We start from the raw sequence: 27,927 nt of genomic DNA on the forward strand, positions 1-27,927 counted from the left end.
ACACACATTTTAAGGGTTAAATAATGAAAAACAAAAACATCTAAGGATTTACAAACTTTAATTACCAAGAAAAAATGTTTATATTGCCCTCAGAAAACATATTTCCAATTTCACAATCCCACATAATGAAAAGAACAATCCCTCTATGCATTTGAAAAAAAAAACAAAAAACTACTAACTTACAAGTACAAAATCATAATATCATGAAATGATGACATCAAATTCTGTTTTACAGCCTTTAAAAAAAAACAATTGAGCAAATGAACATTTTAAGGTTGGACAATTAGTTGTAACAAAAAAGAAAAAAAAAGTGATGGTATATGAAAAACAAAAGAGACTGGTTATTGTACTAGAGAGCAGACACACACACACACACTTCTGCTAGTGAGATTAAGAATAAAATGGAATGGAACATTATGAGATGTGTTGAATTACATATTTTACCGCTAAAATATTGATTCTTAAAATAAAGGCTATTATAAAGTGATGTAATAGGTTTAGTAGTAATGAAGCATTGTTTTCTTTAATTATATATATATAATAAATATATAAAAATATATAAGACTTCAGCAACACTGACCTCCTGCAAAGAACTAACCAATCTCCCATAAAAGAAGAAATCAGAAAGAGAAGATTGGGTTGGATTGGGCACATTTTGCACAAAGCATCAACTAGCATTACAAGGCAGGCAATAAAGTGGCACCCACTAGGCAAGAGAAAAAGAGGACATCATAAAACCACCTGGCAACAGAAAGTAGATGCAGACACAGGGGACTATGGAGGTCTAAGGTTGGCAGCACATACTCCCAATGATGGGCTGTAAGTATAAAACACTTCACAATGGATTTCTCATATTTGAGTTTTCAGACTGAAGCCAAGGGAAGGCAGTTTTCTAGTTTATATACTGTAGAATGAGCCATGATGTTAAGAAATTATAAGAATAATGAAATAAAATAATATGTGATTCATTTGAATGAACACAACAGCACAATTTATGTCCTTTTTTTATATAGTTGTAGATTATATTTGTTCATAGCAAAAGCATAATTTAAAAGGCACACCAATACAGTAAAATGGTAAACATACAGTTTTTTAAAGTTACGCTGATGTGAATGATCCAAAATAAAATCTAAAAGAAACAAATTGAATAGTGTCTATGTTTTTGAAACAGCAAAAAAATCAAAATATGATGTAAGCATATTTATTTAAAAAGAAAAAAAAGAAACATTAGATAAACGCTTGTCAAGTTCTATGATTCATTTCAGAGTACTTCATGGTGCTTTAAAGTAACAAGACTGAGATTGCTGTGCCCCTTACAAAAGCAGTTTTAAAATGATATATGTGATACAATATAAATAGTTGATCATGAAAAAAAAAAAATCAAAACCCCAAAAGATGCGTGTCACAAATATGGATTCAGTGTGGACCTATGGGGAGCATGATCTGTTAATGGCGGGCAGCATCTCTGTTTGCAACATACCAATCACAAGTTTCTTTGATAGCTGAAAAAAATAACAATCATTGTTTTATATTGTGTCAATCATTCTTGTACAAGATCAGAAAACCCTACCCTAATAAAACAAAACAACAAACCTTGACGTATTGGAGTAAACTTGAAATCAGGCAAATAGCTTCTCAGTTTGGCATTGCTTGCTGTTTTTTTAAACTGACCATCTGATTTAGTGGTATCTTGCTGAATACTCTGTTAAGGACCACATTACATTTCATTTAAAGAAAAGCTTTTTACCTACAGGAACAGTGAAACAATTGGGCTAGTATCCTTTAGTTTTACAAGCCTCAGACTATAAAGAAAATTTAACGTTGTTTACAAAATTTTCCTGTTTTCTCTTGCTGATTAATTTCCCTTATCACTACAACCACTTATTATTAATATATAATAAGTCGTATATGTATAAAAACTAAAAGTTGGCACTGTAAGCAACATTTCATAAGACTTTTTAAACACTGGTAAAGAAAATCAGACTAATTTAACACAACTTAAACAGGCTCATAAGGGGAGCAGTAAAAAAAAACACATCTTTAATAAAATATTAAAATAATTGGGACCCTGTAAAAAAAAATTTATCAAAGTCAGCATATATCAATTCAAAACTGCATTAAACTAATTTGAAATGGCCAAGTTCTGTTAATCTGAGATTTTCACAATAAACTAAACAATGTCAAGGACGCTTAACTGAAATTCAATGTTGCCAACTAAATAACAAAAATTAGTTACAAATGGAAGAGTTTTGAAAATTAGATCCTGCAGGGCTAAAAATTGGACATAAAATAATTGTTTTTCTCAAAAAGCAATGCTTCTCAACTTTGACTTGAGTCTGTCCACAGGATACACCAAAAGCAAGCTACATTTAGTTCTTGTGTCATAGATAAAAAATCTCTAATACAAGTAAGAAGTGAAGGTTGGAGAACTGATTTTTTTACTCTGTGAGAGTGCATTAATGTCAGGTCACGAAACAAAAAAAATGACTGTTTTTACTCTGTGTGTGCAGTCCAATATTTTTTAAATTTTTTTTAATTAAACCACATTTCCTCATGGATAAATAAAATCTTTTCATCCAAATATTTCAAAGTGAAGGATACAATAACTTCTCCAGTAAAATCCATGGCCTCCACCACCAAATCTGCTGCCTCTTTTATGGATACCTCATCCTCTTCTCCAACTGCAAAATATAAAGAAGAAAAAATGCTTAGGCCTAAACTCCAATGAATACAAGAACATTTAGAGATGTAAAGAGAACACAAATAAACATGGAGGTAATTAGAATATTTAGAGATGTCAAGAGAACACAAATAAACATGGAGGTAATTAGAATATTTAGAGATGTAAAGAGAACACAAATAAATATGTAGGTAAGTAGGCATACCTGACAGAATAATTGGTGACACTTCCTCATATTCTCTTAATACCCACAAGAAAAGGCGGCCCAGGTCCAAAGAATAGATAAATTGTCGACGCGGTGAGCCTGTTCCCCATATTACAAAAGGTGTATTGTTTTCTGTAGTGAAACAAATGTTTAAGAATTAAGATTTGCACATGAATATGCTACATCTACTGTATTAACCACTATGCATCACTGAATAACAGCACACACATAGGCAAGTAGTGAAAAGACTATTTTAAGATAATGTTGGAAAAAGTCTAATCAATATTCTTGCTGGTTTTATCTCATTTCCTTTTAATCTGTTAGTGATTTAAAACTTCCTTGGCCAAAAATTCTTTGAAGTTTTTATTCATCATTATTCTTATAATTTTGTTCAAATTGCAGGAACTTCTTTAACTTTGATTATTTATATGTTTATTTTGATGCAGATCATAAATATTTACAACTTCTAAACTAATTAGAATCTATAATACATCCAAATTGGATTACGAAGTAAAAAACAGTTTACATCTGAATTTATAAATAATATTTTGGAAAAAAAAAAGGGGGGGGGGGAATAAGGATCAACAAAACTTAAAACTTACCTTTAGCCTCATAAACTTTACGAATAAGACCTGGTAAAACATGCCCATCTTCCAGGTTAAAGTTGTCATGTGGTCCATATACATTGGTTGGAATAACAGATGTAAATTTGCGACCATGCTGCACATGGTAACCTCTGAATAAAATAATTCAATGCTCAATTATAAAGTACAAAGTAAATTGCACACAAACAGTTAAAAATTCATATTTAAAGAATAATTTAAAAAAAACACTAAAATATACATATTTTTTTAATATTCAAAAGAAAACTAAAATATAACATAAATATAATAATAGTCTGAATGTATGGTATGTTTGTGGTTACTTTTATAGTTATTCTATGTATAAAATTTAAAGTTAATGGAACATTTGCTGTAGCCAGCCCACTGGAGATTCAAATCCACACCATGTAAATAAAATATTGGACTTAGCCCACTGCTTGCCACTTAATAAAGTGTAAAGGTTGGTGGCTTTGCTGATGCTTATAACCTTTGATTATTTGCTATGTACACAAGCCAAAACGAAAAGGCGTCGTATCTTGATAAGGGAGCTGCTGTTTGCCGATGACGCGGCACTCGTATCTCACTCACAAGGAGGTCTACAGAAGCTAGTGAACGCCTTAGCAGCTGCTTGTCAAGAGTTTAGCCTTACTATAAGTCTCTCCAAGACCGAAATCCTGGCACAAGACGTCGCAGAAATACCTATAATACAAATTGGGAACCACACCCTTTCAGTGGTGCAGGAATTTACCTACTTGGGTTCAACAATTGTCAGTAACCTAGACTTAGACATCGAGCTGACAAAAAGGATAGGAAAAGCTACCACAGCATTGGCAAAACTCTCCAAGCGCGTCTGGGAAAATGGTAAATTGACCACAGCGACCAAAATCCTAGTCTACAACGCCTGTGTTGTGAGCACTCTCCTTTATGGCAGTGAGAGCTGGTCAACATACATGTACCAAGAGCACAGATTGAATAGTTTCCACTTGCGCTGCCTGAGACGCATAATGGGCATCTCTTGGAGGGACCATGTCTCCAATCAGGAAGTTTTAAGATTGGCCAATATGAACAGCATGTATGCTCTCCTGACACAAAGAAGATTACGCTGGCTCGGACATGTCACCCGCATGCCAGATGGCAGAATCCCGAAAGATATCTTATATGCTGAGCTTGTGGAAGGAGTCAGACCCAAGGGCCGCCCAAGACTAACATATAGAGATGTCTGCAAGCGAGACATGAGAGCCTCAGGCATCAGCGAAAGTATGTGGGAAAACATAGCCAAAGACCGGAGTGCATGGAGACAGACTGTGCGTGCTGGGACAACCCTTGCTGAGAACAAAAGAATTGAAGCGGCTTTAATCAAGAGGGATAAAAAGAAAGCTGCCCTGTCTGCTAGCCCTAAATCAGAGGCATACACATGTACGAATTGTGGCAAAGTCTGCCGTTCTAGAATTGGCTTGATTAGCCACACCAGATTCTACCCCGTCTCAAGATTAAGCCAAAACCAGTGACTCATTTGGGCGCATCCATTGCCTTTCGAGACAAAAGGAGCCATATATATATACACAAAGATAGACATAAATACCTAATTTCTCTTCTACTTGATTAAGCGTGGTAGAGAGGCTAAGTGCGCTTGAACTTGGCTTGGCTACCTAGAAGGGGGCTTGAGGTTCGACACTTGACTCGGGCAGAGTTGTGTTATCTGAGCGCGGCAGCACGGAAAACCAGCTCCTAGATACCCCCTCCCCCCACTGGTCCACAAATGAGATTAGACCTAAGCGCTCTCAGCATTCTATAAGCATGAAAGTAGCGCTATATAAAAGCTATAAATATATATTAATTAAGAAATTTAACACTGTCTGTGATGCTGGCTTTTTTTTTTTAGCAACTAAAGGCACATTACATATTCAGTACAGAACAGTAAACTGGCTGTCATCTAAGCATAGACAGCAATTATAATGACTTAATGACTGTTTGACAAGTTAACACATTATCAAATATCTGTATACATAGAATCAACAGCAAATAAACAAAAGTCATAAGCATCTGCAAAGATAGTAGTCTAGATAAGGAAGGACATAATTTATTTATAGATATTTTCTAATATTTTTAAAACACAAAAAAAAAAAAAAAAAAGATTTATAGTTCACAATTCAACATTTAACTTTGGTACATAATTTATGATGATTTGTTTTGACAATTATCAACAAAGAATATACAAAATACTTTTTAAAAAAATAAAAAATTACATATGGGAAAGAACAGTACATTTCTAGCCATATGTACTGTAAGATTTATTTCTCTTTATCAATATCAAACCAAATTAATTAATTACCATTTTATTAGAATTATTTTATTAACTGGTTGATTTTTTGATTGGATTATGTTTTATTAGGAACCATGAATAATTGTTTGCAAAGTTTTAACTTGATCCAGCAATGGGAAGTGGGAGAAATAACATGCACAAAAAAATTGTACCAGAGTGAGTTGCTATAAGCTTTGTAAAAAAAAATTGTAGTGCTATTTTTTTAAAATCTTAGTAAACTTTTTCCCCAGTGTAGGATACAAATTTTTGAGAATCTTCATAGCATAGGTTATTTTCTAAAATAATTTTTAATACATTTAATTTCAAAAACTTGCAAAGTAATTAAAAAACATCTACTCTAGAATGGAATAGATGTGCTCATTAATGAGAATATTGGAATGTTGAAGATGCAAAATATTAATAAAAGAATCAAATATTGTAATTAGGCAGAACAGCATGATAAATTTCTAACACTGTTCATGGCAGACCTACTTGTTTTGGACATCAATCATCCTTTTAGCAAAGGAATATCCAAAGTTACTGTCATGGGGTGCACCATTATGTACCTAAGTTTAAATATTACATCAAGAAATATTATATAAAATAAGTTTACACATGGATAACATCAAATATAAAAGTTCAATATAAGAATAGTTTACAAACAGAAAAAAAAACATAACAGTTCAACATAATAAGTGTACACATTAAAACCATGTAACTTTAAATTAGTTTAACTTCAAATTATGACTAATTTTTCTATTCATGTGAACTGAGAATAAATATTATAAATTTGATATCAATTTGAATAAAACTTCACTCACCATAGTCTCATCTATAGGATAGGTTGTTTTGTCTGGGAAAATACAAGTGGACAGACAGGAGACGACTTTCTGAACATCATATTCATGGCTGATACTCAGTACATTGTCATTGATTTTGGAATTGATTCTCTGGGGAATTTAAGTACCATTGTTAGCACACAATACAATAGTAAAGCAGCCAAAAATTTGTTTACTTTTGAAAGAAAGTTAACTTACAAAAAAGTCAAGATTATATTTAAGATTCCTGAACAGACCACCAACCATGGCTGCCAAATGAATAACATGAGTAGGTTTGATTCTTTCAAATAGTGCTTCAGTGGCATTGCGATCTCTGAAAATAAATATTATAGGTTCTGGGATAATTACTGAGTACAGGTTTTTAAAGTTTTGTTTTTTTATGTTTCAACCAGAATAGCTGCCGGGTCTTATGGAACCAGATTTGAGTTGTCAGAACATCATTTCACAACGATCTGCAAGAAGTTTAAACTTGTTACCAATAAAAATTTTCATTCTAAAAGAAATATATTTTATACAATTAACCCAATATATTATATATATTTACAGGCATTACCACCCCAATAGATGCAATAAACCTATGATACATATGACCCTATCTTCGCTCTAAATTGAAAGATAACTAGAGAAATTTAACCAATTGAAACTAATGACACCTTTATGGTCAGTATGCCCATGCTAAGCCTAAAGGCTTGAAAATAAATGACATACAATGCTCATAAAAAAATATCAATTGCTAGTTGTTTTAATGTCTTTTTTTTCCCTACCTCTTGGCTTTGCAAACAAAGTAGCCAAGAACATTGACATAAAGAAATATAAATAATCAATAATTGAACACACACTGATGAAACTAACATTGAACCATGTATCACTTAAACAATAATGTTGGTCAGTAATTTAACTGTAAGATCTAATCAATTCTGCTGAGGTTGTAAAAAGTAATAATTAAAATTGAATACCGGTATATGACTAGCATTAGACTAAACAAATCTATAGAAGTATTTTTAAATGGATCATAATCATAACACAAGAAAATGAAATTGTAACTGTAAATTTCTATAAAAAAAATATGTATGTGAGCTTAATAGACAAAAAAAAGTTGTAACTACTCTATTATTACAAAAGCTCTAATTGCTACAGCTAATTGTTTAGGAATTAGTGCAGTTAGTAATCATTTTGTAGAAATGTATGCACAAATTTATACACAAAATTAGAATGTAATTATCTTCTCTTTAGAAGTAAATCTGTAATTTACAAGCTTTATAAGATAATTTCCTTTTTAATTAAATTTTTTGTTTATGAAATCAACAAGAAAAAAGGTTTAATTCACACTATCTCTAACAATAGCTAGTCATAATTTGTTTTCTGACATTGTAAATGATTCCATTGTAAATGATGTACTTTTTATAGCTATGCAAGCTAATGTGTGTAAATTATGAACTATATTGAGAGGGTTGACTGGTAATGTGGTAAGTACTTGTCACCACCACCTAAAAGTTCAAGAAGACAAAATAACTGATAGATCTACAGAAAATTATTTCAGACTTATAAAGCAAAATGAAGAGTTTTTATGTGCATCCTACATTGCTACAACTTACGTGAGGTCAGCATCTTTCGAAGACACAAAGTGCCATTCTTCATTGGGTCTCTTCCCTTCCTGCTCAATAGCAGCTTCAATACCTTTGCCAACCAAGCCAGTTCCCCCAGTGACTAATATAACTTTGTGCTCAGACATTTTCAATGTAATTCTGTAAGAACAGAAAAAATATTTTAAAAAATAAGAACTTCATCTTCAGCTAGAAATATAAAATATCTGCTGCCAACATGCTATTAAGAGACTTGTTAGAGTCACATGGTATAGAGATGTTTCTTCAAAACTCTTTCTTTACAAGTTCTTTTTCCTAGCTGTTATTTTCATAATTGTTGAAATCCTGTGAGTAGGGACAGTGAAGAAACATACAAATTTCAGTCATCAATGTTCTTGTAACTGGTCTTTCGTTTCAATTTCATTTCAATCATTTAAGTATGTAAATATTTTCACCCTAATAATTTACAATATAAAAAAAAATAATTTTAATTTGAAAGCTTCCAATAAAGGTGGAGGATTTAATCCTATATTATAATTAAAGATTTTATATATTTGAAAATTATGGTTTTAGGGTTGGCTATTTTACTTTTTAATCTTTCACCTAGGAGTGTTTCTAAGTTTAGTGATTTTTACCAATGATTTTACTCTAGTTAAATATGAATATTTTATTAGTGACAAACCTCAAACTATATTTTGGGTCTCCTCTAGTTTCTATATATGTTTCTTGAGTTGCAGGATAGCAAACAGAGGAACCATATTCTAATATCGATCTAACCAAGGTAAAATAGCATATGTTGTTGTTTGATGTGAAAAAGTTCATTTCAATAAACCTTAATGCCTTGTTTAATTTCTTAATTATTTCAATATAATTTACTAAATAACAGAGAATAGAAGATTTCTACATTAAAAATATCTGTTGTCAGATAACTTAAACATTTAAAACTTAAACATCTACCAACTTTACATCCTAAAATTTATGATATCTTAAAATCAAAAGATTTCTCATTCTTTTTACTTCTCTCACTATATTCAAATACTAAAAACAGGGGCGTAGCTAGGAATTTTTCATCATCTGGGGTCCCGGAAGCATGACATCTTTGGGGGCCCCATGCATTTTGCGTAATATTTAATGTAAAGAAACACTCATTTGGGGACCCCCTCAAGTGGGGGCCGGGGGGGATTTTCAAATACATAGTACACATGTCTTACTGTATAAAATAATGATGCATGAATACATCTGACCCTCTGAGGCCATCAATAAGTTTGTTATAATTATAGTCAATTGTCTGATGATGTATTTCAATAATAACTTCCTTTATAATTACTTTGTTTTGTTCTTGTTTATTTTTTTATCTTTGATTTATTACTCAAACTAAAATTAAATTTATAAATTATTAGATCTAGACTAGATATTCTATAACTATAAATTAGTATAAATATAATCTTCTTATATTATAAATAAGCCTACTACTTATAAAGATCTAAATATATATATCATGGGCGTAGCCAGGGGGGGGTTCTTGGGGTTCAACCCCCCCCCCCCCCCGAAATGAAATCCCCCCAGCAGGGGGGGACGGAATTAAGTGACTGATTTTTGCTTTCATTTTGTTTATTTTAGGTGAGATTTTAATACTAAATCATCACTTACTACAGCACAGCCGAGGCAGTTTTGAGTTAAAAACCCTCTATCAGGGGGTTTTGAGTTTAAATCCCCCTACCAGGGGGTTTTGAGATTTTAAAAACCACTATCAGGGGGTTTTGAGATACAAATCCCTCTACCAGGGGGTTTTGAATTTTAAACCCCCTACAGGGGGTTTTGAATTTTAAACCCCCTACCAGAGGTTTTTGCAGTTAAATCCCCCTCTTCTATAAAACAAAACAAAAAAATGCAAACAACAATCCCCAAATTCCAACAGCACAGTTGAGGAAGATTTTGATTTAAAAAACCCATCCAAAATTTACGATAACCCCATCTTCAATATAAAAAAAGCAAATTACACACTAAAAATTCTATGAGCGTAGCCAAAGGGGTTTTGAGTTTAACCCCCCTCCCCCTTCCAGTTGGGGTTTGAAGCTAAAAAGTACCTCTTAAATATAAAAAAAAAAGCAAATTACACACTATAAAATCTATGAGCGTAGCCAAAGGGGTTTTGAGTTTAAATCCCCCTCCTCCAGATTGCTTTTTCTTTAAAGTTTAAAACCCCTTCAGATGGTTTTGAGTTTAAAATTCCCCTACAGAGCGTTAGAGTTGAAAACCTCTCTTTTCAATATTATTTTAAAGCAAACTACAGTCACCAAATTCTATGATCGTAGCTAAATGGGGTTTTGAATTAAAAACAAAACAAACAAAAAAACAGAGATTTTTTAGTTTAAAACCCCTCAACAGATGATTTGACGAAAAAACTTTCCTTTTCGATATAAAATCTAAAGCGAAATACAGGCATGTAATTCCAAGAGCGTAGTCAAGAAAGGTTACAAATTTCTACCAGTGGCTTGGGCTCCATTAATTAAGTGTGAATAGTCTTCTGCCGAAATTGAAAATCATTAAATGTGTCTCAACAAAGATGGCTAAGACAGATTTTAGGAGTCAGTCATAGAGATCGGGTCTAAATCAAAGAAATCATATGCCGAACTGGGAGTCGAATCCTTAGTAAGGTTGTGACAGAGCGTCGCATGAGGTTTTGCGGGACATGTTTTCCGACAAAATGAATTACGCAAAATAAGAGTTGCGGAAACAGCTTGCCGGAAAATGCGCTCAACGGCGCGAGAGGGTCTAAGTCAGTAAGAATAGCACATTAGGTTTTTAATAGCAAGATAATGCACTGTAGATACCTCAGAATATGCATTTTGTAGGCTTTCAATACCAGAAATAGTGCGTGGCGGTGGGGCTTCGCCCCGCGCTGGGGGAGCGCTGCGAACTCCCCCAGACCCCCTTGCTAGCAAGGGCGGGGAGTCTACAATAAACAATAAACGTACGTCTTCCGAAAAGGTCAGAATGTAATAAAGATTAATTATGTACACACACACATATATATTTTTTTCGCGGGGGGGGGGGGGGGGGGGTAGCAAAACCCTCCCCGAAAAAAAATCCTGGCTAGGATTAACTATAGTATGCACAGAGATCTATATTCATTTAAACTTAAATAGCTAGGTCTAGATCTAGATTTAGACTAGACTCATCTAACAGTAGCAGAATAGCTGTACATGCCCATATTATTAGACTCTAGAATCTATATAGTCAGATCTAAATCTTAGTATCTAATAGAGTAATTTATTTATTCAGGACAATACATGAATCCAAACAACTCATTGTTTTTGTGGTCATTACATCTTTATTTTGATATTTAAAATGAAACCAGCGCTCTGTATACTGCAAGTATCCATTTTCCAATGATTCTGACCCGATTTCCATTTTGCTATTTTTTTTTATTTTTTTTATGTAAGAAATTTTTTTTTTTAATTTGTAGCTTTTGATTTATCTGTTTGTTTGTTGTTGTTGTTTTTTTAAGAGAATAAATGGGCAAATGTTTGGAGATTAATACATTCAATGAAGTTAATCACCTAGCTAGACCTAGATTTACTGGTCATTAATCATGCTAACATAAAATAACAGTCTAAAAGTCAGTGTAGAAGTCACAATCCTAGTGACTTAGGTCTAGAAAAAAGTGTGTTCAAATTGTTATTTTTGTGTTTGGATTTATGCATAATTTTAAAACATCTTTATGATTTCTTGGGGGAAGTTATGCCTGGGGGTACTAAAATTTAGTTAATAATAATATAGAATTAAAATATGAGTTTATTGATGCCAAAATATAGAGACTGTTTGAAATAAATTTTGGTGCTCGGAATAAAATAAATTTAAGGTTGAAAAAAAGTGTTATAAATAACATTATTATAGACTCTAGACTCTAGGTCAGTCTAGGAGTCTAGGTGTTTGATATATACTATATACTAGTTAATATAGATCTATATATTATAATATATAGATAGATCTATATATAATTATTATAATACAATAGGTTTAGCTACAAAGACTACAGTACATTATCAAGCAATGTACACCGACTCGATGACTGGCGACACTCAAACGAAACAGAAAAACACTGTCACAGTACAGTTACACTTACAGTAGTCTGAGTAGTCACACATTCACATTTCATTGGTGACACTCACACTGGTCACATTCACGCAAAGTTCACTGATTGTGATTCAGTGATTGCTAAGTTTATGGAATTCAACTTTAAATATTTAAATCTAGGTATAATATATAGCTCTATCTATAGCCACTTACAATTAGATGTACTTTAGATCCTTACTTATCAAAATGCAGGTGTGATTGACAAGCAACCAGACTACACTACCTTTCACGTTGGCAATCAATGCAATGGCTGCCAATGGCATTCACCGCATAACAAAACAAGCCGGTAGAGACGAAAAAATATGCTACCTAAATATCTATATTTCTTTGGGAAATTTTCATAAATTGATTCTTCGGTGTATCCGGTACAATAAATGCGATAAACCATAGACATATGACATATATAATAATAATGCTATAAACGGATTAGCTTCCATATCTAGGCCATACAAAGGCAGAGTTAGACTACTAAGATCTATCTATCTATATATATATATATTATAGATTTATATGAATATCAGAAGATTAAGGGAAATGCAGTGTTTCACATATGGTTATACCTACAAACGCAGAGTTAGACTAAGACTACCATGTACTATACCAGTGTTTCTCAAACTTTTTTGTCTGGCGGCACAGTAAAAAGAACTACAAAAGTTTCGCGGCACACCACGAAGAGCAACAGTTGTTTTATAATAAAAAGAAAAAAAATATATTACCTGTTTTTAAGTAATATATTTAATGTTAAGGGTGTGCCTGTTTTTTGAGAGCAAATGTGATCTAATCGAGGCTCCAGAGTCGACAAACAAACTCACATTTCATCGTCTATTGCAGTGGTTCCCAAACTTTTTTGTCTCGTAGACCCCTTGCCATGTTTTCTGGTTTTCGGTAGACCCCCTGCTCAACTTGCACATTTTTGCAAATTCATTAACATTTTTTAAACAAATTTCTAACTGTAGTGAGTTGATGAGTAAAAAAGTAATTTAAAACTACACAACTTAGGATATTATGTTTAATATACCAATTTGTCGTTCTATGAAGTAGTCTTTCCAACATTAAATATTAATAAATTAATTAATTAATATGCCTTAAGTATCATTGTAAAAGGTTTCGCATAGAGCAGTTTCTCGTGTATTTCTTGATCTTTCACGTGTGGCTCAAATGTTGAATCTGCTGAACTGTTTTCATTAACAGGAGATGGGTCAAAGGCGAGTAACTGGAGCCTAAACCAGTAAACTTCGAGCAGGAAGGGCTCATTAGCCTTGGCTTGCTACCCACCTAGCAGAAGGGAAACTGAATTCAAACCTCTGCTGCCTTGCTACTATACCCAAACATGGGAAAGGTCCCTAAGGAAATATAAGGAGATGGTGACCATTAGCGCCATGTATTTCTGGGCCGTCCCCTCTTTCTCTTTCCTTGGGGGTTCCAGGTTAGGGCTTGCCTTAAATTGTTATGTTGGATGCAGGCTTGCGAAGGCTGTGAACTATCCATCTCCAGCGTCTCTGAAGGATATCTACTTCAGTGGGCTGTTCTTTGCCACAGTTCCTCATTCAAGATCTTGTCTGGCCAGCGGATCATAAGAATTTTCATCAGGCAGGTATTGATGAATAGCTGGATTTTTTTCATGGTGGTGATGGTGGTTCTCCAGGTCTCCGCGATCTGGAAGCAGATGGGCAAGACGTGGCGACAGTTGGAGAGATTCGCCCAGAATCGAGATGCCTGGAGGAAGCTGGTTGGTAACCTATGCCCAGAAGGGACTACAGGCATAGATGAGATGAGATGGTGACCATTAGACAGTTTGTAGCACACAGCGCTACACCTTGTCAGACCAAACTGTATTTATGTATTTTGCAAAGATTTGCATAAGAAGCTTTTAATTTTATAACTCATGCCACCGAAGCGACCTTGACCTGTATTGTTGCTTAAAGAAATTCTTTTAATAATAACAGATGTAGGTTTGTGCAAAACGGCTGATAGAATCAATGTTTGACCTTTGCTGTTTTCCGTATTTTGCTATAAGAAAAGAAATCTTGTAAGAACATCATCTTCTCTATATGATGTCGAACTATGATTTTGCGGGTCTATTTTGAACTTTGAGTGTTCGAAAGTGTTTAAAATCTTTATTTTTGTCACGATAGCATTGTCTCAGATGATCTTCCAGCGAACCTGGTTCATATCGTCATAAAAAAGTCACTTAGGCTTGTTCGACAAGGATGGAATGAATCCCAATTTTAAATTATTAATGCTGTACTGTCTACAGTTCTTTTCTTTTTTTTTTTTTGTTCTAAATATTAGTTACATGTAGATGTAGACAAAATTAAGCTATTTAAATAAGTATTGAAATTGATTACAACAATTTTTCATTTGAATAGCAGGATAAATATTTAAAGGATTAACGAAAGTACAAATCATATATTAGTGTATGCAATAATTACATTAGTGGAATGTGAACATTAAATGTGCTTAAATGAAATCTATTATCGTAGACCCCCGTGGGCATCTCATGGACCCCCAATTTAGTTTTTTACTTTCGTAGACCCCTTGGAGGTCTTCGTAGACCCCTGGGGGTCTATATAGACCACTTTGGGAATCACTGGTCTATTGTTATAAGTCTCTCTCTTTTCTTAGACTTGATTTCAGTCAGTGCTCAAAATCCAAACTCACAAAACCATGCAGATGCAAATGGAAGAATTATTTTGATTGCTTTTAAACTGATTGCAGGATATAACTTGTTGATTGAAATCTAAAACACATCCAGGCTTTTCTCGGCAAAACTTGACTTAAGAACGGCATCGTTGCTTTAAATCAATGAGCTTCTCTGCTTCTTCAGTTGTCAAATTTGTAGCTTCATTGTTTCCAAATGGATAACTGACCCATCCAATCCATATTCATTACTTCCAAGTGTTGAAAATTAATGCCACAATGCTGACTGCAAGTGTGTCAAAGTGTCCAGAATTTCGGGGGTGATTTCTTTAGTTGAAGCACATTCATTGTAAGTAGGAAAGCAGTCGAAGACTCCTTTCGAGATCTTACTTTGCCACAAAGACAATTTTTCACCAAATGATTCAGTTTGAGGATGCAGTGATGATAGTTTCCGATGGTCCTTGAATTTAATTTGTCAAATAAATCAGAGAGAAACGTCACATTAACCACCAGATCTCGTCATGAATAGAAAATCCAACTTGAAATCAATCCCTTTTCTGGCAGCTTTAGGTAGTTCGTAAGTGTCTTAGCTTGTTTATTTTGTTGAGCCCTGATGTTTTCAAAAGTATTTCTTCGGTTGCGCTTTTACAGCTGGATATTTAGTTTCCAAGTGTCTCTTCAATTTGCTTGAAACAAGCGCCTCATTCGACAGAGTTGCATTGCAGATCAGACAGAATGGCAATGGTTCAGAAGATATGAAACCATATCTGGTGTAATCTTCTTTGTACCTTCGTTTGGTTCCTTGCTTTTCATTTAACGCTTTCGCAGTTTCATTCTTGCTAACGTATTTCTCCATGGATAACAATGAATAGGGCTTATTATTAATTTGTTATTATTAGCATACACCTAACCAATTTACTTGAAACACATCGCTTATTATTATCGTTACCAATTCGAGAACTGCTGTGCGTCTGCTAAGGCGGCCAACATTTTATTCATTATAATAATATATGTATAGTGGACAATTCCATAGCCTGAATAGCTAACACCCCTTTCCGTCATAATGGAAAGATCCACTACTACTACTGGTCATTGCAAGTGGAGATGTCATCGCAACGTAAAATCAAAATTTAATAGTAGGCAGACCTGTGTAACGCTGCACGTGTGGCGTTCTAAAAACTCCCGCGGCACACCTGCAAATCTTCGGCGGCACACTAATGTGCCGCGGCACACAAGTTTGAGAAACATTGTACTATACATTTATATCATGGGTTCTCAACCTGTGTGGGTCGATTGACGATTTGCCAGGGGTCGCCAAAGACCATCGAAAAAGTTTATTGTTTTTGTCTATTCCTCTATTGCTGTGTGTGTGCGGGGGGGGGGGTCGCGGCAGAGTGGGGATTGTAAAAAGGGGTCGCCGAGCTTAAAAGGTTGAGCGAACCGCTGATTTATATGAATATCAGGAAATGTAGAAAAATGGACCATGCGCAGTACCGTTACAGTAGTTTAGCAGAAAATTTAAAAATAAAGTAGATTTTAACTAATTTCGATGAGCTGTTCCGCAAATATGCCTGTTCTGCAATAGTGACTCAACTTAGACTTAGTCTACTAGATCTATATATAGGAGGGAAGAAAGTTCAAACTTAATTTTAATTTATTTATTTATTTATTTATTTTTATAGTATGACCTTACAGAAAAAAAGGACGAGCTTTCCAATGAGGCCAAACATGTTTATGAAAATCAATTTAAAAAAAAAAAAATTGGTATTTTGGTCATTTTCAGCTCTTATTATGCAAGGTGACCATTATTAAATGCATTTTTACATAATTAAATTTGCGAAAAACATGTTGAACTATTTGAAACATGTAAAAACAAAAAATCGATTTTTTTTTCTAAACCATCATTTTTTTAATAGTCTTTTTCCCTGTCCTTAAAATTGCCCATCCCATTTTTGTCCTTCCTCCCCCCAAAAAAAGGACACCAACCGTGACCTCCGTGACCCTATGTCGAAGGCGCCGCACCAACCCACCAGCTTACAAAATAGCACACACACATTCTCACACACTCAACCAACAGCTTACAGGGCCACCCGAATCTCAACACTTTTCATTAGCTAAATCTATTTGATCTAATTATCTTATCTTAACCCATCCCATGCTCTAATAGCACTAGGGAAGAAGGAGTAGCCCTATTTGTACAAATTTGTCCTAGCATATGGGATGAGGAATGTGCCTTTATCTTTGTGTCTTTCTCAGCAGAGACTTAGAGCTTAGCTCGTAGACGTAGAGTTATACAACTCTGATATTTGAGATAGATCTAAGTTTCGCAAATTTTTTTAGTCCTGTGCAAGTGGATGCCCTACTAGATGGCTGCCTAGTTTGCCTATGTCTCAAGCCGCCCATGTGTGGAGCCAAAAAGGAGCAATATATGTTCCTTATACGCCCTTACGAAGGTGTTTCTAGAAATTGTTTTGTGTTTTGTTTACGCTCCGAAATTTTCATCTAACTTCCGGAGTAAACAAGTAAAATCGAGAGCTTTCTACTATTTTCTATTCCAAGAAAGGATAGGATTAATTAAAGATTAGTATAGCATAGATTATAGAGTCTAGATAGATCTATTCCCTAATATTCTAGATTAGTAAACTCTTCAAACTTAAATACAAATGTCAACAATAAATTACAGTAAGTGGGATCACATTGAGGTGAGTTCTAGACTAATCTATATCTATTATGTATTATTTCTATCTACTAACTTTTTAACTTTTACTTTAGTTTTACCAAAAACACTGAAACAGTTTCAAACAAGTAATTTAGAATCTATGACTATAAGTTATTAAATTAAGTACTAATAATACTGGGTACAACTATCTAGAACAGTGTTGAATGGTCTTCAACCTTATTTGGCCTACCGCCCCTTTTTGTATTTTTTCTATTAAAAAAGCGCCCCCCTCTAAGAAAAAGTTTGAAAAACACTTACTGAAAGAATCACGAGAAGACAAATATGAACAACATGTCATCTGTTTATTAATTTTTTTATCCCGAATGGAAGACGACCGCATGCCAAAGGCGATTTTCTTTGGCGAGCTTAGAGTAGGACAGAGTTACAGAGGTGCCCCTGTAAGCGCTATAGTATATAGACCATGTAGGCGCCATTTCACCCTCACTCAACTCACTGGCATAGAGGAAAGTACCTGGAAGCATTCTCTGGCAGCAGATGACCTCTGAGAGAGACAGTTGGAGAGATCTCACAAATTTATGCTGTGGGACAAACATTTGAGACTTAAAGAAAAGCCATTACTGACTTGTGTCAAAAGAAGGAAAATAGACCGCCAGCAGCTAATGGCTTTGTCTGCTTGAAATTCGAGATTATATGCAAGTCACAACTAGGTTTGTGTAGTTATGTGAACCACTGCACTCAGCCTTAATCTTCGGAATCGAAGGCATTACCAATATTATCATAATACAAAAATTATGTTAAATAATTCGCAGTTATTACATACAGAACTGTTTTCACTAACAGAAGAAGGGAAAGGTGAGTAACTGGCGCCTAAACCAGTAAGCTTCGAGCAGGAATGGGTCATTAGCCTTGGCTTGCTACCCACCAAGCAGAAGGAAAACTGAATTCAAACCTCTTTTGCTTTGAAGGTACACCAATATATGGGAAAGATTGTGTGGGTAAACTCTAAGGAAAAATAAGGAGCCAATGACCATTAGGCTGTTTGCAGCACATAACACTACACCCTGTCAGAACCTATGACGCTGCTGATCACAAACTGTATCTTATCTTTCTGGGTATATCTTGTTTGCAAAGAATTACATAAGAAGCTTTTAATTTTAGAACTCATGCCACTGATGTATTGTTGCTTATAGAAATTCTTTTCATAATATTAGATGTAGATTTGTGTAAAATAGTTTTTAAAACTACAAAGGCTGGTAAAATTAATGTTTTATCTATAGTGTTTTCCGTATTTTGCTGTAAGTAATGAGAACTTGTAAGATGCTCACAAACCGTTTTCTCTATATGATGTTGAAGAGAGATTTTGTGGGTCTATTATGAACTTTATCTTTGATGTTTGAAAGTTTTTCAAATCTTTATCTATTTTGTCAGATAGGCTTTGTCTCAAATGATCCTCCAGCATAATTAATTTCATATGATAATTAAAGAGCAGTTAGGTCACAGCTTGTTTGACAAGGAAGGAATGAAACTCAGTTTTTAAATTGTCTACGCTGTACGATCTACAATTCTTTTTTTGTTAAACATCAGTTACATGAAGACAAAATTAAGCTCTATAATTAAGTATTGAAATTAAATACAACAATTTTCTTTTTGAATTGCAGGATAAATATTTAAAGGTTTAACTGAGGTACAAATCATATATATAGTGTATGAAAAAGTTACATTAATGGAATGTAAAAATTAAAGTCACGACCTGCTTAAATGAAATCTATTATCGTAGACTCCCGTGGATATCTCATAGTTTATTTTTTCACTTTTGTAGACCCCTTGGAAATCTTCGTAGACCCCTTTGGGAATCACTGGTCTAGATCTATGTGTTATTTTTATTGTGTATGATGTTACTTACTATAATACTAGTCTAGATATCTAGATTTTAATGATTAGATTGGTTAGACCTATATTCTTTATCATATGATATTTAATTTAAATCTAGACCACTAGATCACTACCACCACACTAGTAACCTAGCTGGCATGTACACCAAACAGCCCAATTGTCTTACTGACAGATTAGATGCCAAAACAGTCCTTCAAAGCCTGAAAAACTCTGATACTTCTATATAAAACCAAAGCAACTCAGGACAGCTGTTTTGTGTTTTGTGCTGATACTGTACAAATATTTTGTTTTGGTTGTACATGTCCTTGATGTTTCTTCAGTATGAAAGTCTATTACATCCTAGCCCAAATGCCCTGCCACATGACCAGGCAGTCATTTTAGATGGCAAAGTGTTCACTCAATTTTTACTTCTCTTTTGATAAGCTTACAACTTTTGTTTGTAAAGATACAAAATATTTTTTTTTTTTGTTTTCCCTGTTTTCCTAAAATAAAGTCACTCAGAAGCTTTCAGTTATATGTGAGAATTAAAAGTAAACACATTACAAATGGTATTTAACAAGCTCATTGACAAGATTTAATTTGTTTTTTGTTTTTTTTAATTAATCATTCTATTTTTTACTTGAAGATCTCTGATGATGAAGATGACACCCATCCAAACATTGACACTCCAAGTTTATTTCGATGGCGCCATCAAGCCAGAGTTGAGAGAATGGAAGAACAAAAAAAAAAGAAAGAGAAATTTGAACATGAGAAACAGGGGTAAGGTTATCATTGAGTTAGTTTTATATGTTCACCTTTGGGAATTTAGTATATAAGAACATGCTACCAATGTGTATTTCATCGTCAATTCAATATAAGGAAGATAATAATAGACCTTCTTTCCCTATTAGTCTCCTTTTTTTTAACCTAATGACACTATAATGTAGAAAACTAGCCATCATTCTTTTTTACAAAGCTTAAAAGCTCTGTCTGTTTGGGTGGAATTTTACACATTATTTCTACCACTTTTCATTCTCGAATCAAATAGCTTCTAAAAAGGCAGCACAGAGGCCTTCTTCTGTGTCTCTTACCTCCTTTCTCCCAAAATGGTTGTCAAAAGTGATTGGACTGAGCATGCTGTAAACTAAATAACAAGAGACATAAACTAATCCATAAAAGGCATCTATGACATACTTGAATATTTCACAGGGATTTAATGCATAAAATTGATCAGTCAGTGGTATTACATCTATGTGCATGTGCACTTATTCAGACTTAACTATTAAAATATTTAAATAAAATTTTTATTCATCTTTAAATTGGTTTGGTGGTCTGTTATCTGATGTAATTATTTCTTTCCAGTCATCAGAGTAAACTTGCAGAAATGAAGAGAAAGCTGAAAGAATCTGATGAGGTTTGTAGTTTTGCATTGATTTTTTTTTTTTTTGTATTTATTGTTGTTGTTGTTTTTTTTTTTTTTTTTTTTTTTCATTTTTATGGTTTGTATGATATATTTCAACTTATACTTGTTTTTTTTTTTTTTTTTTCATTTTTTGAGTATCAATGCTATGTTTGTCATATAAATTTACCAAAATTGCTGACACATTTTAAGATACGGATACCTACATTTATAACTTTTAGGCATCAAGTGAATTTCAAAAACTGAAAATAGAAATCTCAGAATTGGAGAAACAAGAGGAAGAATTCAGAAAGAAAGAAGAAGAGTTAAAGAAGGAGGAGAGAGTAAGTGTTCCTGTATTTATATGCTGTCATAAATAAATGATACAAAAAATTATATACAGGATCATTTGGATATAGTTTATTGTTGATTTAATGATAATTCAAATTATCATTTTAGTTGACTACAGTCTAATTCTCTTTAAAGAAAGACGATTTACTAATGTTTTCATATGAGTATGTTTTTGTAACACTGTGGAATATCACAAATCTATGCAAAGCTTTACAATTCACATAATATTATCAACAGCTGACACCACTCAATATTGACACAATCTGCAAAGAAGGAGCTTCCAAAACTGTAAGCCTTTTCTTTTTTCTTCATTTATATTTATTTTCCAGCTTATTTTTAAAAAATTATGTTTGATAATAAAGAAAAGATTACCAGTGGAATATTAGATCATAAGATTACAATTTTTAAATGTAAATGCAATTACTTTATATAAGAATCTAAATGTTGAAGTATATTTCTTGTTTTTTTTTGTTTTGTTAATGAGTGAAAACAATTATTTGTTTCATTTATTCTACTTTTTTATTCTAAGGTGGAGTTTTTTTTAAATTACTGTTGTTTTAAAATATAAACATGAAACCTCATTTTATAGACTGTTCAAATTATAACTATTTCAGCTGATCAATAAAACAGCTCAGCCTCCTAAAGAATTAACAGAGGAAGAAAAAATTCAAAGACAGGTAATATTACTTATTGAAAACTAACCAGTTTCAATTTTGAATATTTAAACTAAAGTTCTAAAAACAAAGTTGTTTTATTTTAATTGAACCTTCCACAAAACTTTGGTATAGGATCCAATTAAAATACAGAAATTACAGACTCAAAAAAAGCTATTTACACATGAATTTTTTTTTTTTAAATCTGACAATATCAAAAAGTATAAGATTATACTTCCATATTTAAGCACTATTAAAACTCTTTTTTTGTGTAACTTTCAATAGCACTGCATAGTGCATAACTTGCTCTTGTGAACATTGTATAAAAACAATAGGTTTTTTTTTTGTCATTTAAAACCAGGACAGCTTCCAATTTTTATAAAGCCAACATTGAATTCATGTTTTGAGTGTAAAAGTTAAAAAAAAAAAAAAAAAAAAAAAAGTTTAGGTATGACTAAATTATTTTGTATCTTTGAGGGTAGATGCAAAAAAATAATAAAAAAGATAATAGAATACTTGTGTGAGAGAGTGTTACAACATCAGATTGTTAATTAAAGGACTCTGTCCAAAAAGCAACATGGGGGGTTTGAAATTCAGTGATTGTCTGGAGATTGATTTTTTAGTAGACGAAGAACTATAAAGCTGTAAAATACTCAGAGATTGTATGAGGGACTATTTCCTAATGATGTACTGGTAATCAAATTCATGGTAAAAAAAAATGTATATATAACAGGGAGGTTGTGGTTGTTGAAACGTGTGCAGTTTTATTGAAAGTGCAAAGAAAAAAAAGGGGAGATTAGCCAAAATATTTTGTGAGTGTTGTAGCATGAAATAAGAAAAGGGTCCAGCCCAAAAATATAGATCCTATCAAATGTTTTGCTAAATAACTGTAAAGCAGAAGAATCTCAGACAGACAGTATGCTACACTACTTTCAAGAAGAGCATTAGCTTTTTAAAATTAGTTTGTCATTTTAGCTCTTGTGTTTGTGTTTATTATCACACGCCTTGAGCCTACATTTTGTTTGTTAACAGCGCTTTGAAAATTATTATAGCTTTTATATAGTGCTACTTTCATGCTTATAGCATGCTCAGAGCTCTTTGATCCAATGTCATTTGTGGACCAGTGGGGGGGACGGGGTATCTAGGAGTTGGTTTTCCGTGCTGCCTTTAGGCGCTCAGTAAACTCACCTCTGCCCAAGTCGAACCTCGAGCTCCCTTCTAGGTAGCCAAGTTCAAGCACACTTAGCCTCTCGACCATGCTTCCCACAATTATTATATACAATAATTATTATTAAGAATACTCTGAGAGTGTAAATAAGACTATTTATTAAGGTGAGTGGGGGGGGGGGTGATACTTGAATTTACAGGCTAGCTCGTTTCAATGTAATAGATACTAGAGATATGCTGGCTAAAGGAATGTGCGAGAGGTTGTGGGGGGGGGGGGGCTTTCTAGTATTTTTAAAAGTAAGAAAATAAAAGGGATGGGTCACTGGCAAATAAAAAAGTATATATTATCTGAGAACAAATTCACGGCTGTAGCAGGTGGGTAATGCCAGTGTATTTATAAAACGTCAGTACTTCACATTTACTAAGCATTAACATTTACAAAAGCTGTTAGCATTAAAGTATTTGACCAAGAATAAAATGTAATAAAGAGGAGAATAAGCAAGAAAATGCACAAGAGTCTTAAAGAGAGAATTATGGTATATAAATGATAATAGGTTATTAACAAATATTATTTTATATTGAAAAATTTATTTTTAACAAAACTAAGCTAAATAAGTAGTTAATTGTATATTTTATATATATATATATATATGCTAAAAAAAAAAGGAGAATTTTAAACTTTTTTTTTTTAACATTTGGTGACATTTAGAAGTAAAAATTTTTAAAGTATGATTTAAACAAGGGCAAATTCTGATTTGTTTACAGCAAGAGTTTACCAAAAAGTACAAGAAAGAGATTCAGAAGTATGGCATGTTACAGAAGTGGGACGACAGTAAACAGTACTTACAAGAACATAATTACTTAGTCTGTGAAGAGACGGCCAACTACCTTGTTATTTGGTGCATAGACCTGGAGGTGGAAGAGGTGAGCCTTTAACTAAAACAACATTGTTTTGAACTTGAAATTGTGATCAAAAAGTAAAAATATGCAGCTAAACCTTATAATATTGTTCTTTAACATTAAAAGATAAAAGTAAAGTTCCCTTTCAGATCTTGTGATCTATAGGGCAGGTAATGTAAAGGTCATCTGTTTCTGTGACCCTTGGTTAATGAGGGTGTCATGTGGATAGCACAACAACCAACTGCCTTTACTTTTACCCAACTTATGTCAGGTACCCATTAGAGCTGGGTGGACTGAAATTAAAAATCCCAGGATTCCAACTTTGAACTTTTCTTTCCACTGCAATATGCTTTACCATTCAGCCACCGCACCTCCTATTAAAAAATAAAAGCTATTTTATTTTTATGTATATATCTTACATTATAGTTCTTTAACATTAAAAGATAAAAGCATTTTTATATCTTTGTTTATATATATATATATATATTACCCTATTTACTAGCACAGCATTGTAAAATGCATCATGCACAGCTATGTTGTTAGAAGTTAACAGTTTCAATGAAAATCTTTTTCTCAGAAACATGAGTTGATGAAACATGTTAGTCATCAGTGCATTGTCATGCAGTTCATTTTGGAACTGGCCAAAAGCCTCAAGACAGATCCTCGAAGTTGTGTTGGTGCATTTTTCTCAAGGTAGGTGAAAACTATCTTTGAGAGGACTTCCTTAAAAGTACATTCTGTTAAATTGACACTGCCAGAAAATGTTTCTATTTTTTATTTCAAAATTAGTCAAATGAATGGCAAATATTTATTTTTTGTATACAATTTTGTTTTTAAGAAAAAGAAAAAATCAACAACTTTAACTTGTATGAGTTGAACAAGAACTGGTAGTCATACTGTGATATCAGGCCTTAAGATCATCTTCAAATCTATTAGCCATTTCAGCTAATGTTGTCTCTTAATAAGGAATTGTTTGTCTTCTGTTTAGAATTAAACTTGGTGAAAAACAATACACGGATGCTTTCAATGATGAGCTGGAGGCTTTTAGAGGCAGAATTGAGGAAAGAGCAAAAATAAGAATTGAAGAAGCAATGAAAGAATATGAAGAGGTACTTCACTTGAAAGTTTACACAATTTCTTCAATTGTTTTCTCAATATTTTTGTTAAGTAATTGCTCTTACAGTAAGATGTTTTTTTTTTATTTCATCTACATTTAAAAAAAAAAGGTCAGTAGTTTGAGAGGGGGAAAAATGTAATGCCTTTCTATTTTTGCAAAACAAAATTTGTATGTCCATGTTGAATTTCTTAGTTATGAGCTTTCAATGAAAGCTTTTCATTGAACTATTTCAAACTAGTCACACTTCCCTATTGTTTGTCTTGCCAGCACTATTAAAATTTGCCAATTTTGTTCTGTAATAAGTTCATGTACCTTTCATATATTACTTATTAAAATTAATGAAATGGCAATGTTTTTGATTTTGAAGATTAGAGATGAGTGTGGTTTTTTATATAACTTACTATGCAAACCCAGTTGCAGCCTTCATTTTTTACCATATCTGATTTAAAGCATTTGTCCTCATGTTTTCTTTTTGGCTTTTGCACTATTCTTTGGCAAGGGTTTTTGTTTTTGGGGCCTCAAATGTGTGTACCAAGACAACAATTTACCACTAATAAGCATACAAAGTTTTTTCTTTTCTTCACCAACTGCAGGTGTCATAAAGTTTTAGTATAATCATGTCTAGATAAAACCAGTACAACTATTTCTATTTAAAATATCCATTTTTAAGTATGATATTTCTCAGTCTCATGTCAAATGCTGTGTGGTCTCACATAGACTGGTGTAGTGTAATGCAGAGGTGATGCTAATGTTGCAAGTGTTGCCCTGCAAGTAAAAGATGTTACGCTACATAAAATTATGCCGAAACTAGACATGTGGGGCATGGTGGCCTTGTAGTAGAAAGTGCTTGGCTTCGTACCAATGGATCATGAGTTGAAGTTATTCTTTAGCTTTTTAAATCTACAATTATCACAAGAATATAAAGTTAAATTACAATTTTAGAAATTGATAAGAAAGTCACATTTGTAAAATGGAAGTTAAAAATGTATAGACTAACATCAAATTTTTTCTGTAAAATCTACAGTTCTAGTTGAATTTTTTAATTTTTCTTTTTGCAGCCTTTTTACAAAGTGCTACCAATGTTAGCATAAAAAAAAGAGGATACTTTAATTTCAACTTAAAAAAACAAACAAACAATATTTCGTTTTACTTTACAGGAAGAGCGTAAAAAAAGACTGGGGCCTGGTGGCTTAGATCCTGAAGAAGTAATGCAGACCTTGCCTGAGGTAAGAAGTTATGTGGCTGGTCAATATCAGTGTAACAGTTTTAGTTCATTTGCTGAGCTTGCATGTTGAAAAAAAGGAAGGAAATTATGCCTGAACCAATAGTTCCTAGAAATATGATGCAATGAAAAGAACTTAAATTGTGCAAATCAGTGAACTTTAATACTGACCATTGAGAAGACATAGCCCTAGACCGCACTAGAAGGAGAGAGACACTGACCAAGAAAGCTATGGACAGCAAAAAAAACGTGGGCCTCAGCTCTGGAAGAAAAGTGTGCCATCTGAAAAAGCGAAAGTCACCTTAACCTGCGATATTTGTGGACTGGAGTGTCTCTCCAAAATCGGGCTCCACAGCCATTTTGAAGCATTGGGTATAATATTTTGGTTAAAAGAAAATGGCGAATCAAATACAGTTGAATAATGGGCAGTCCTGACCAGGGCACGAACTAAGGACCCTCTGATTTAACAACCCATTGTACAGAGAATAGCCATAAATATGTTAGATGTTTGCATTGTTCATTGGTTCAGCACTTAGCTTCACATTTGTTTATCATTGGTTTATTGTATTAGATGATTTCTAATGTTTCAAAAAGATAATGAATTGCTAGTTTATTATTATAATTTATGTCTTTAATATTTACATTTTCTTGAAATAACCACTGGAAAGTTTTATTAAGTACCAAAGTATTGTTGAAAGTATTAGCATGCCAGTTTTATAAATTTACATTGAATATTAATTCTTGTCATACACTTTATGATCAGAAATTGAGGAAGTGCTTTGAGTCTCAAGATATTGAGCTGCTACAGAAAACAGTTGCAGAAATGCCTCAGGAAGAAGCTAAATACCATATAGAGCGCTGCATCGACTCAGGGCTCTGGGTACCCGGTGGTGGAGATGATGATAAAACTGAAGAAGCTAAAGAAGGGGAAAGTGCCAGTGGGGCAACCAAAGAGTCTGGCGATGAAGTTTATGATGAGGTGAACTGAGTAAATAACTGTTAGTTTTGGTGTATTTCATTGAAATAAAATTATCTTCAAATGATGACAAACATCACCATGTATACAATTACCAATGCTAAATTGTATTTGTCATAGATTACATGCATCTTTCATTTTCCTCATGATGTTTATACAAGTATGGCTGTATAAAAAGGTTTATTTTAATATCTATTGTTCATTTTGTTTCATATTCACATTTTGTTGACTTGTTCATATTCATGAATTTCTGCTTTCACCAAAAGGAATTATTTTGAGATTAGCATATGTCTTGAAGATCCAATGTCTGTCATACTCTCCTTTTTTATTTTGTTCCTTTTTCTCACCAAATTTTTATTGTTTTCCAGTTGAGACTTGAAGCTTTGTATTAATTATAAACATTTGATCTTTCACTAACTACTACATTAGAAGTATAAATGTCTGAACATTTGTATTTATATAAAAAAAAAGAATAGCCCATAATTAAATACATCTAGCTTCAATCATCAAATTCATTTTAAATGTACTATTATTATTAAAATTTTTATTTTCATTAATTTTTTAGTGTCTGTTTTTGTTTTATAATCTACTATCAGTCA

At 33.1% G+C, this 27,927-nt stretch overlaps 2 protein-coding genes across 4 annotated transcripts; one reads left to right on the plus strand and one right to left on the minus strand.

Moving 5' to 3' along the window:
- Nucleotides 1–41: 41 nt before the first annotated feature.
- Nucleotides 42–12,756, minus strand: LOC106079164 (GDP-L-fucose synthase-like). Of its 3 annotated transcripts, none has more exons than XM_056032428.1 (10): nt 12,530–12,756; nt 8,224–8,373; nt 6,827–6,941; nt 6,611–6,739; nt 6,282–6,355; nt 3,488–3,621; nt 2,886–3,017; nt 2,602–2,681; nt 1,594–1,693; nt 42–1,502 (listed from the first exon to the last, which is right to left on the minus strand). In XM_056032428.1, exons 2-10 carry the CDS (start codon nt 8,358–8,360, stop codon nt 1,447–1,449), a joined length of 957 nt encoding a protein of 318 aa, XP_055888403.1. In that variant the 5' UTR covers nt 8,361–8,373; nt 12,530–12,756; the 3' UTR covers nt 42–1,446. The 3 variants fall into 3 exon arrangements, with proteins under 3 accessions (XP_055888403.1, XP_055888402.1, XP_055888404.1); XM_056032427.1 differs by having other exon boundaries at nt 12,505–12,756; XM_056032429.1 differs by lacking the exon at nt 12,530–12,756 and adding an exon at nt 12,257–12,308.
- Nucleotides 12,757–17,483: 4,727 nt separating this feature from the next.
- Nucleotides 17,484–27,885, plus strand: LOC106076708 (hsp90 co-chaperone Cdc37-like). The gene is made up of 11 exons (XM_013237519.2): nt 17,484–17,693; nt 20,190–20,323; nt 20,906–20,957; nt 21,185–21,286; nt 21,531–21,581; nt 21,908–21,970; nt 23,879–24,037; nt 24,591–24,706; nt 25,002–25,122; nt 26,288–26,356; nt 27,116–27,885. Exons 1-11 carry the CDS (start codon nt 17,655–17,657, stop codon nt 27,338–27,340), a joined length of 1,131 nt encoding a protein of 376 aa, XP_013092973.2. The 5' UTR covers nt 17,484–17,654; the 3' UTR covers nt 27,341–27,885.
- The last annotated feature ends 42 nt before the right edge of the window (nt 27,886–27,927 follow it).

Source organism: Biomphalaria glabrata, chromosome 6 (genome assembly GCF_947242115.1).
Source record: "Biomphalaria glabrata chromosome 6, xgBioGlab47.1, whole genome shotgun sequence".
Lineage (NCBI taxonomy): Eukaryota > Metazoa > Mollusca > Gastropoda > Planorbidae > Biomphalaria > Biomphalaria glabrata.

Excerpts from the sequence above, each read along its gene's own strand:
- LOC106079164 (XM_056032428.1), bottom strand. The coding sequence starts at position 8,360 with ATGTCTGAGCACAAAGTTATATTAGTCACTGGGGGAACTGGCTTGGTT. Across the intron at positions 6,942-8,223 it reads TCGAAAGATGCTGACCTCAC|AGATCGCAATGCCACTGAAG; the intron begins GTAAGTTGTAGC and ends ATTTATTTTCAG. Across the intron at positions 3,622-6,281 it reads ATGATTGATGTCCAAAACAA|AGGTTACCATGTGCAGCATG; the intron begins GTAGGTCTGCCA and ends TATTTTATTCAG.
- LOC106076708 (XM_013237519.2), top strand. The coding sequence starts at position 17,655 with ATGTCAACAATAAATTACAGTAAGTGGGATCACATTGAG. Across the intron at positions 21,582-21,907 it reads AAGAAGGAGCTTCCAAAACT|CTGATCAATAAAACAGCTCA; the intron begins GTAAGCCTTTTC and ends TAACTATTTCAG. Across the intron at positions 26,357-27,115 it reads TAATGCAGACCTTGCCTGAG|AAATTGAGGAAGTGCTTTGA; the intron begins GTAAGAAGTTAT and ends CTTTATGATCAG.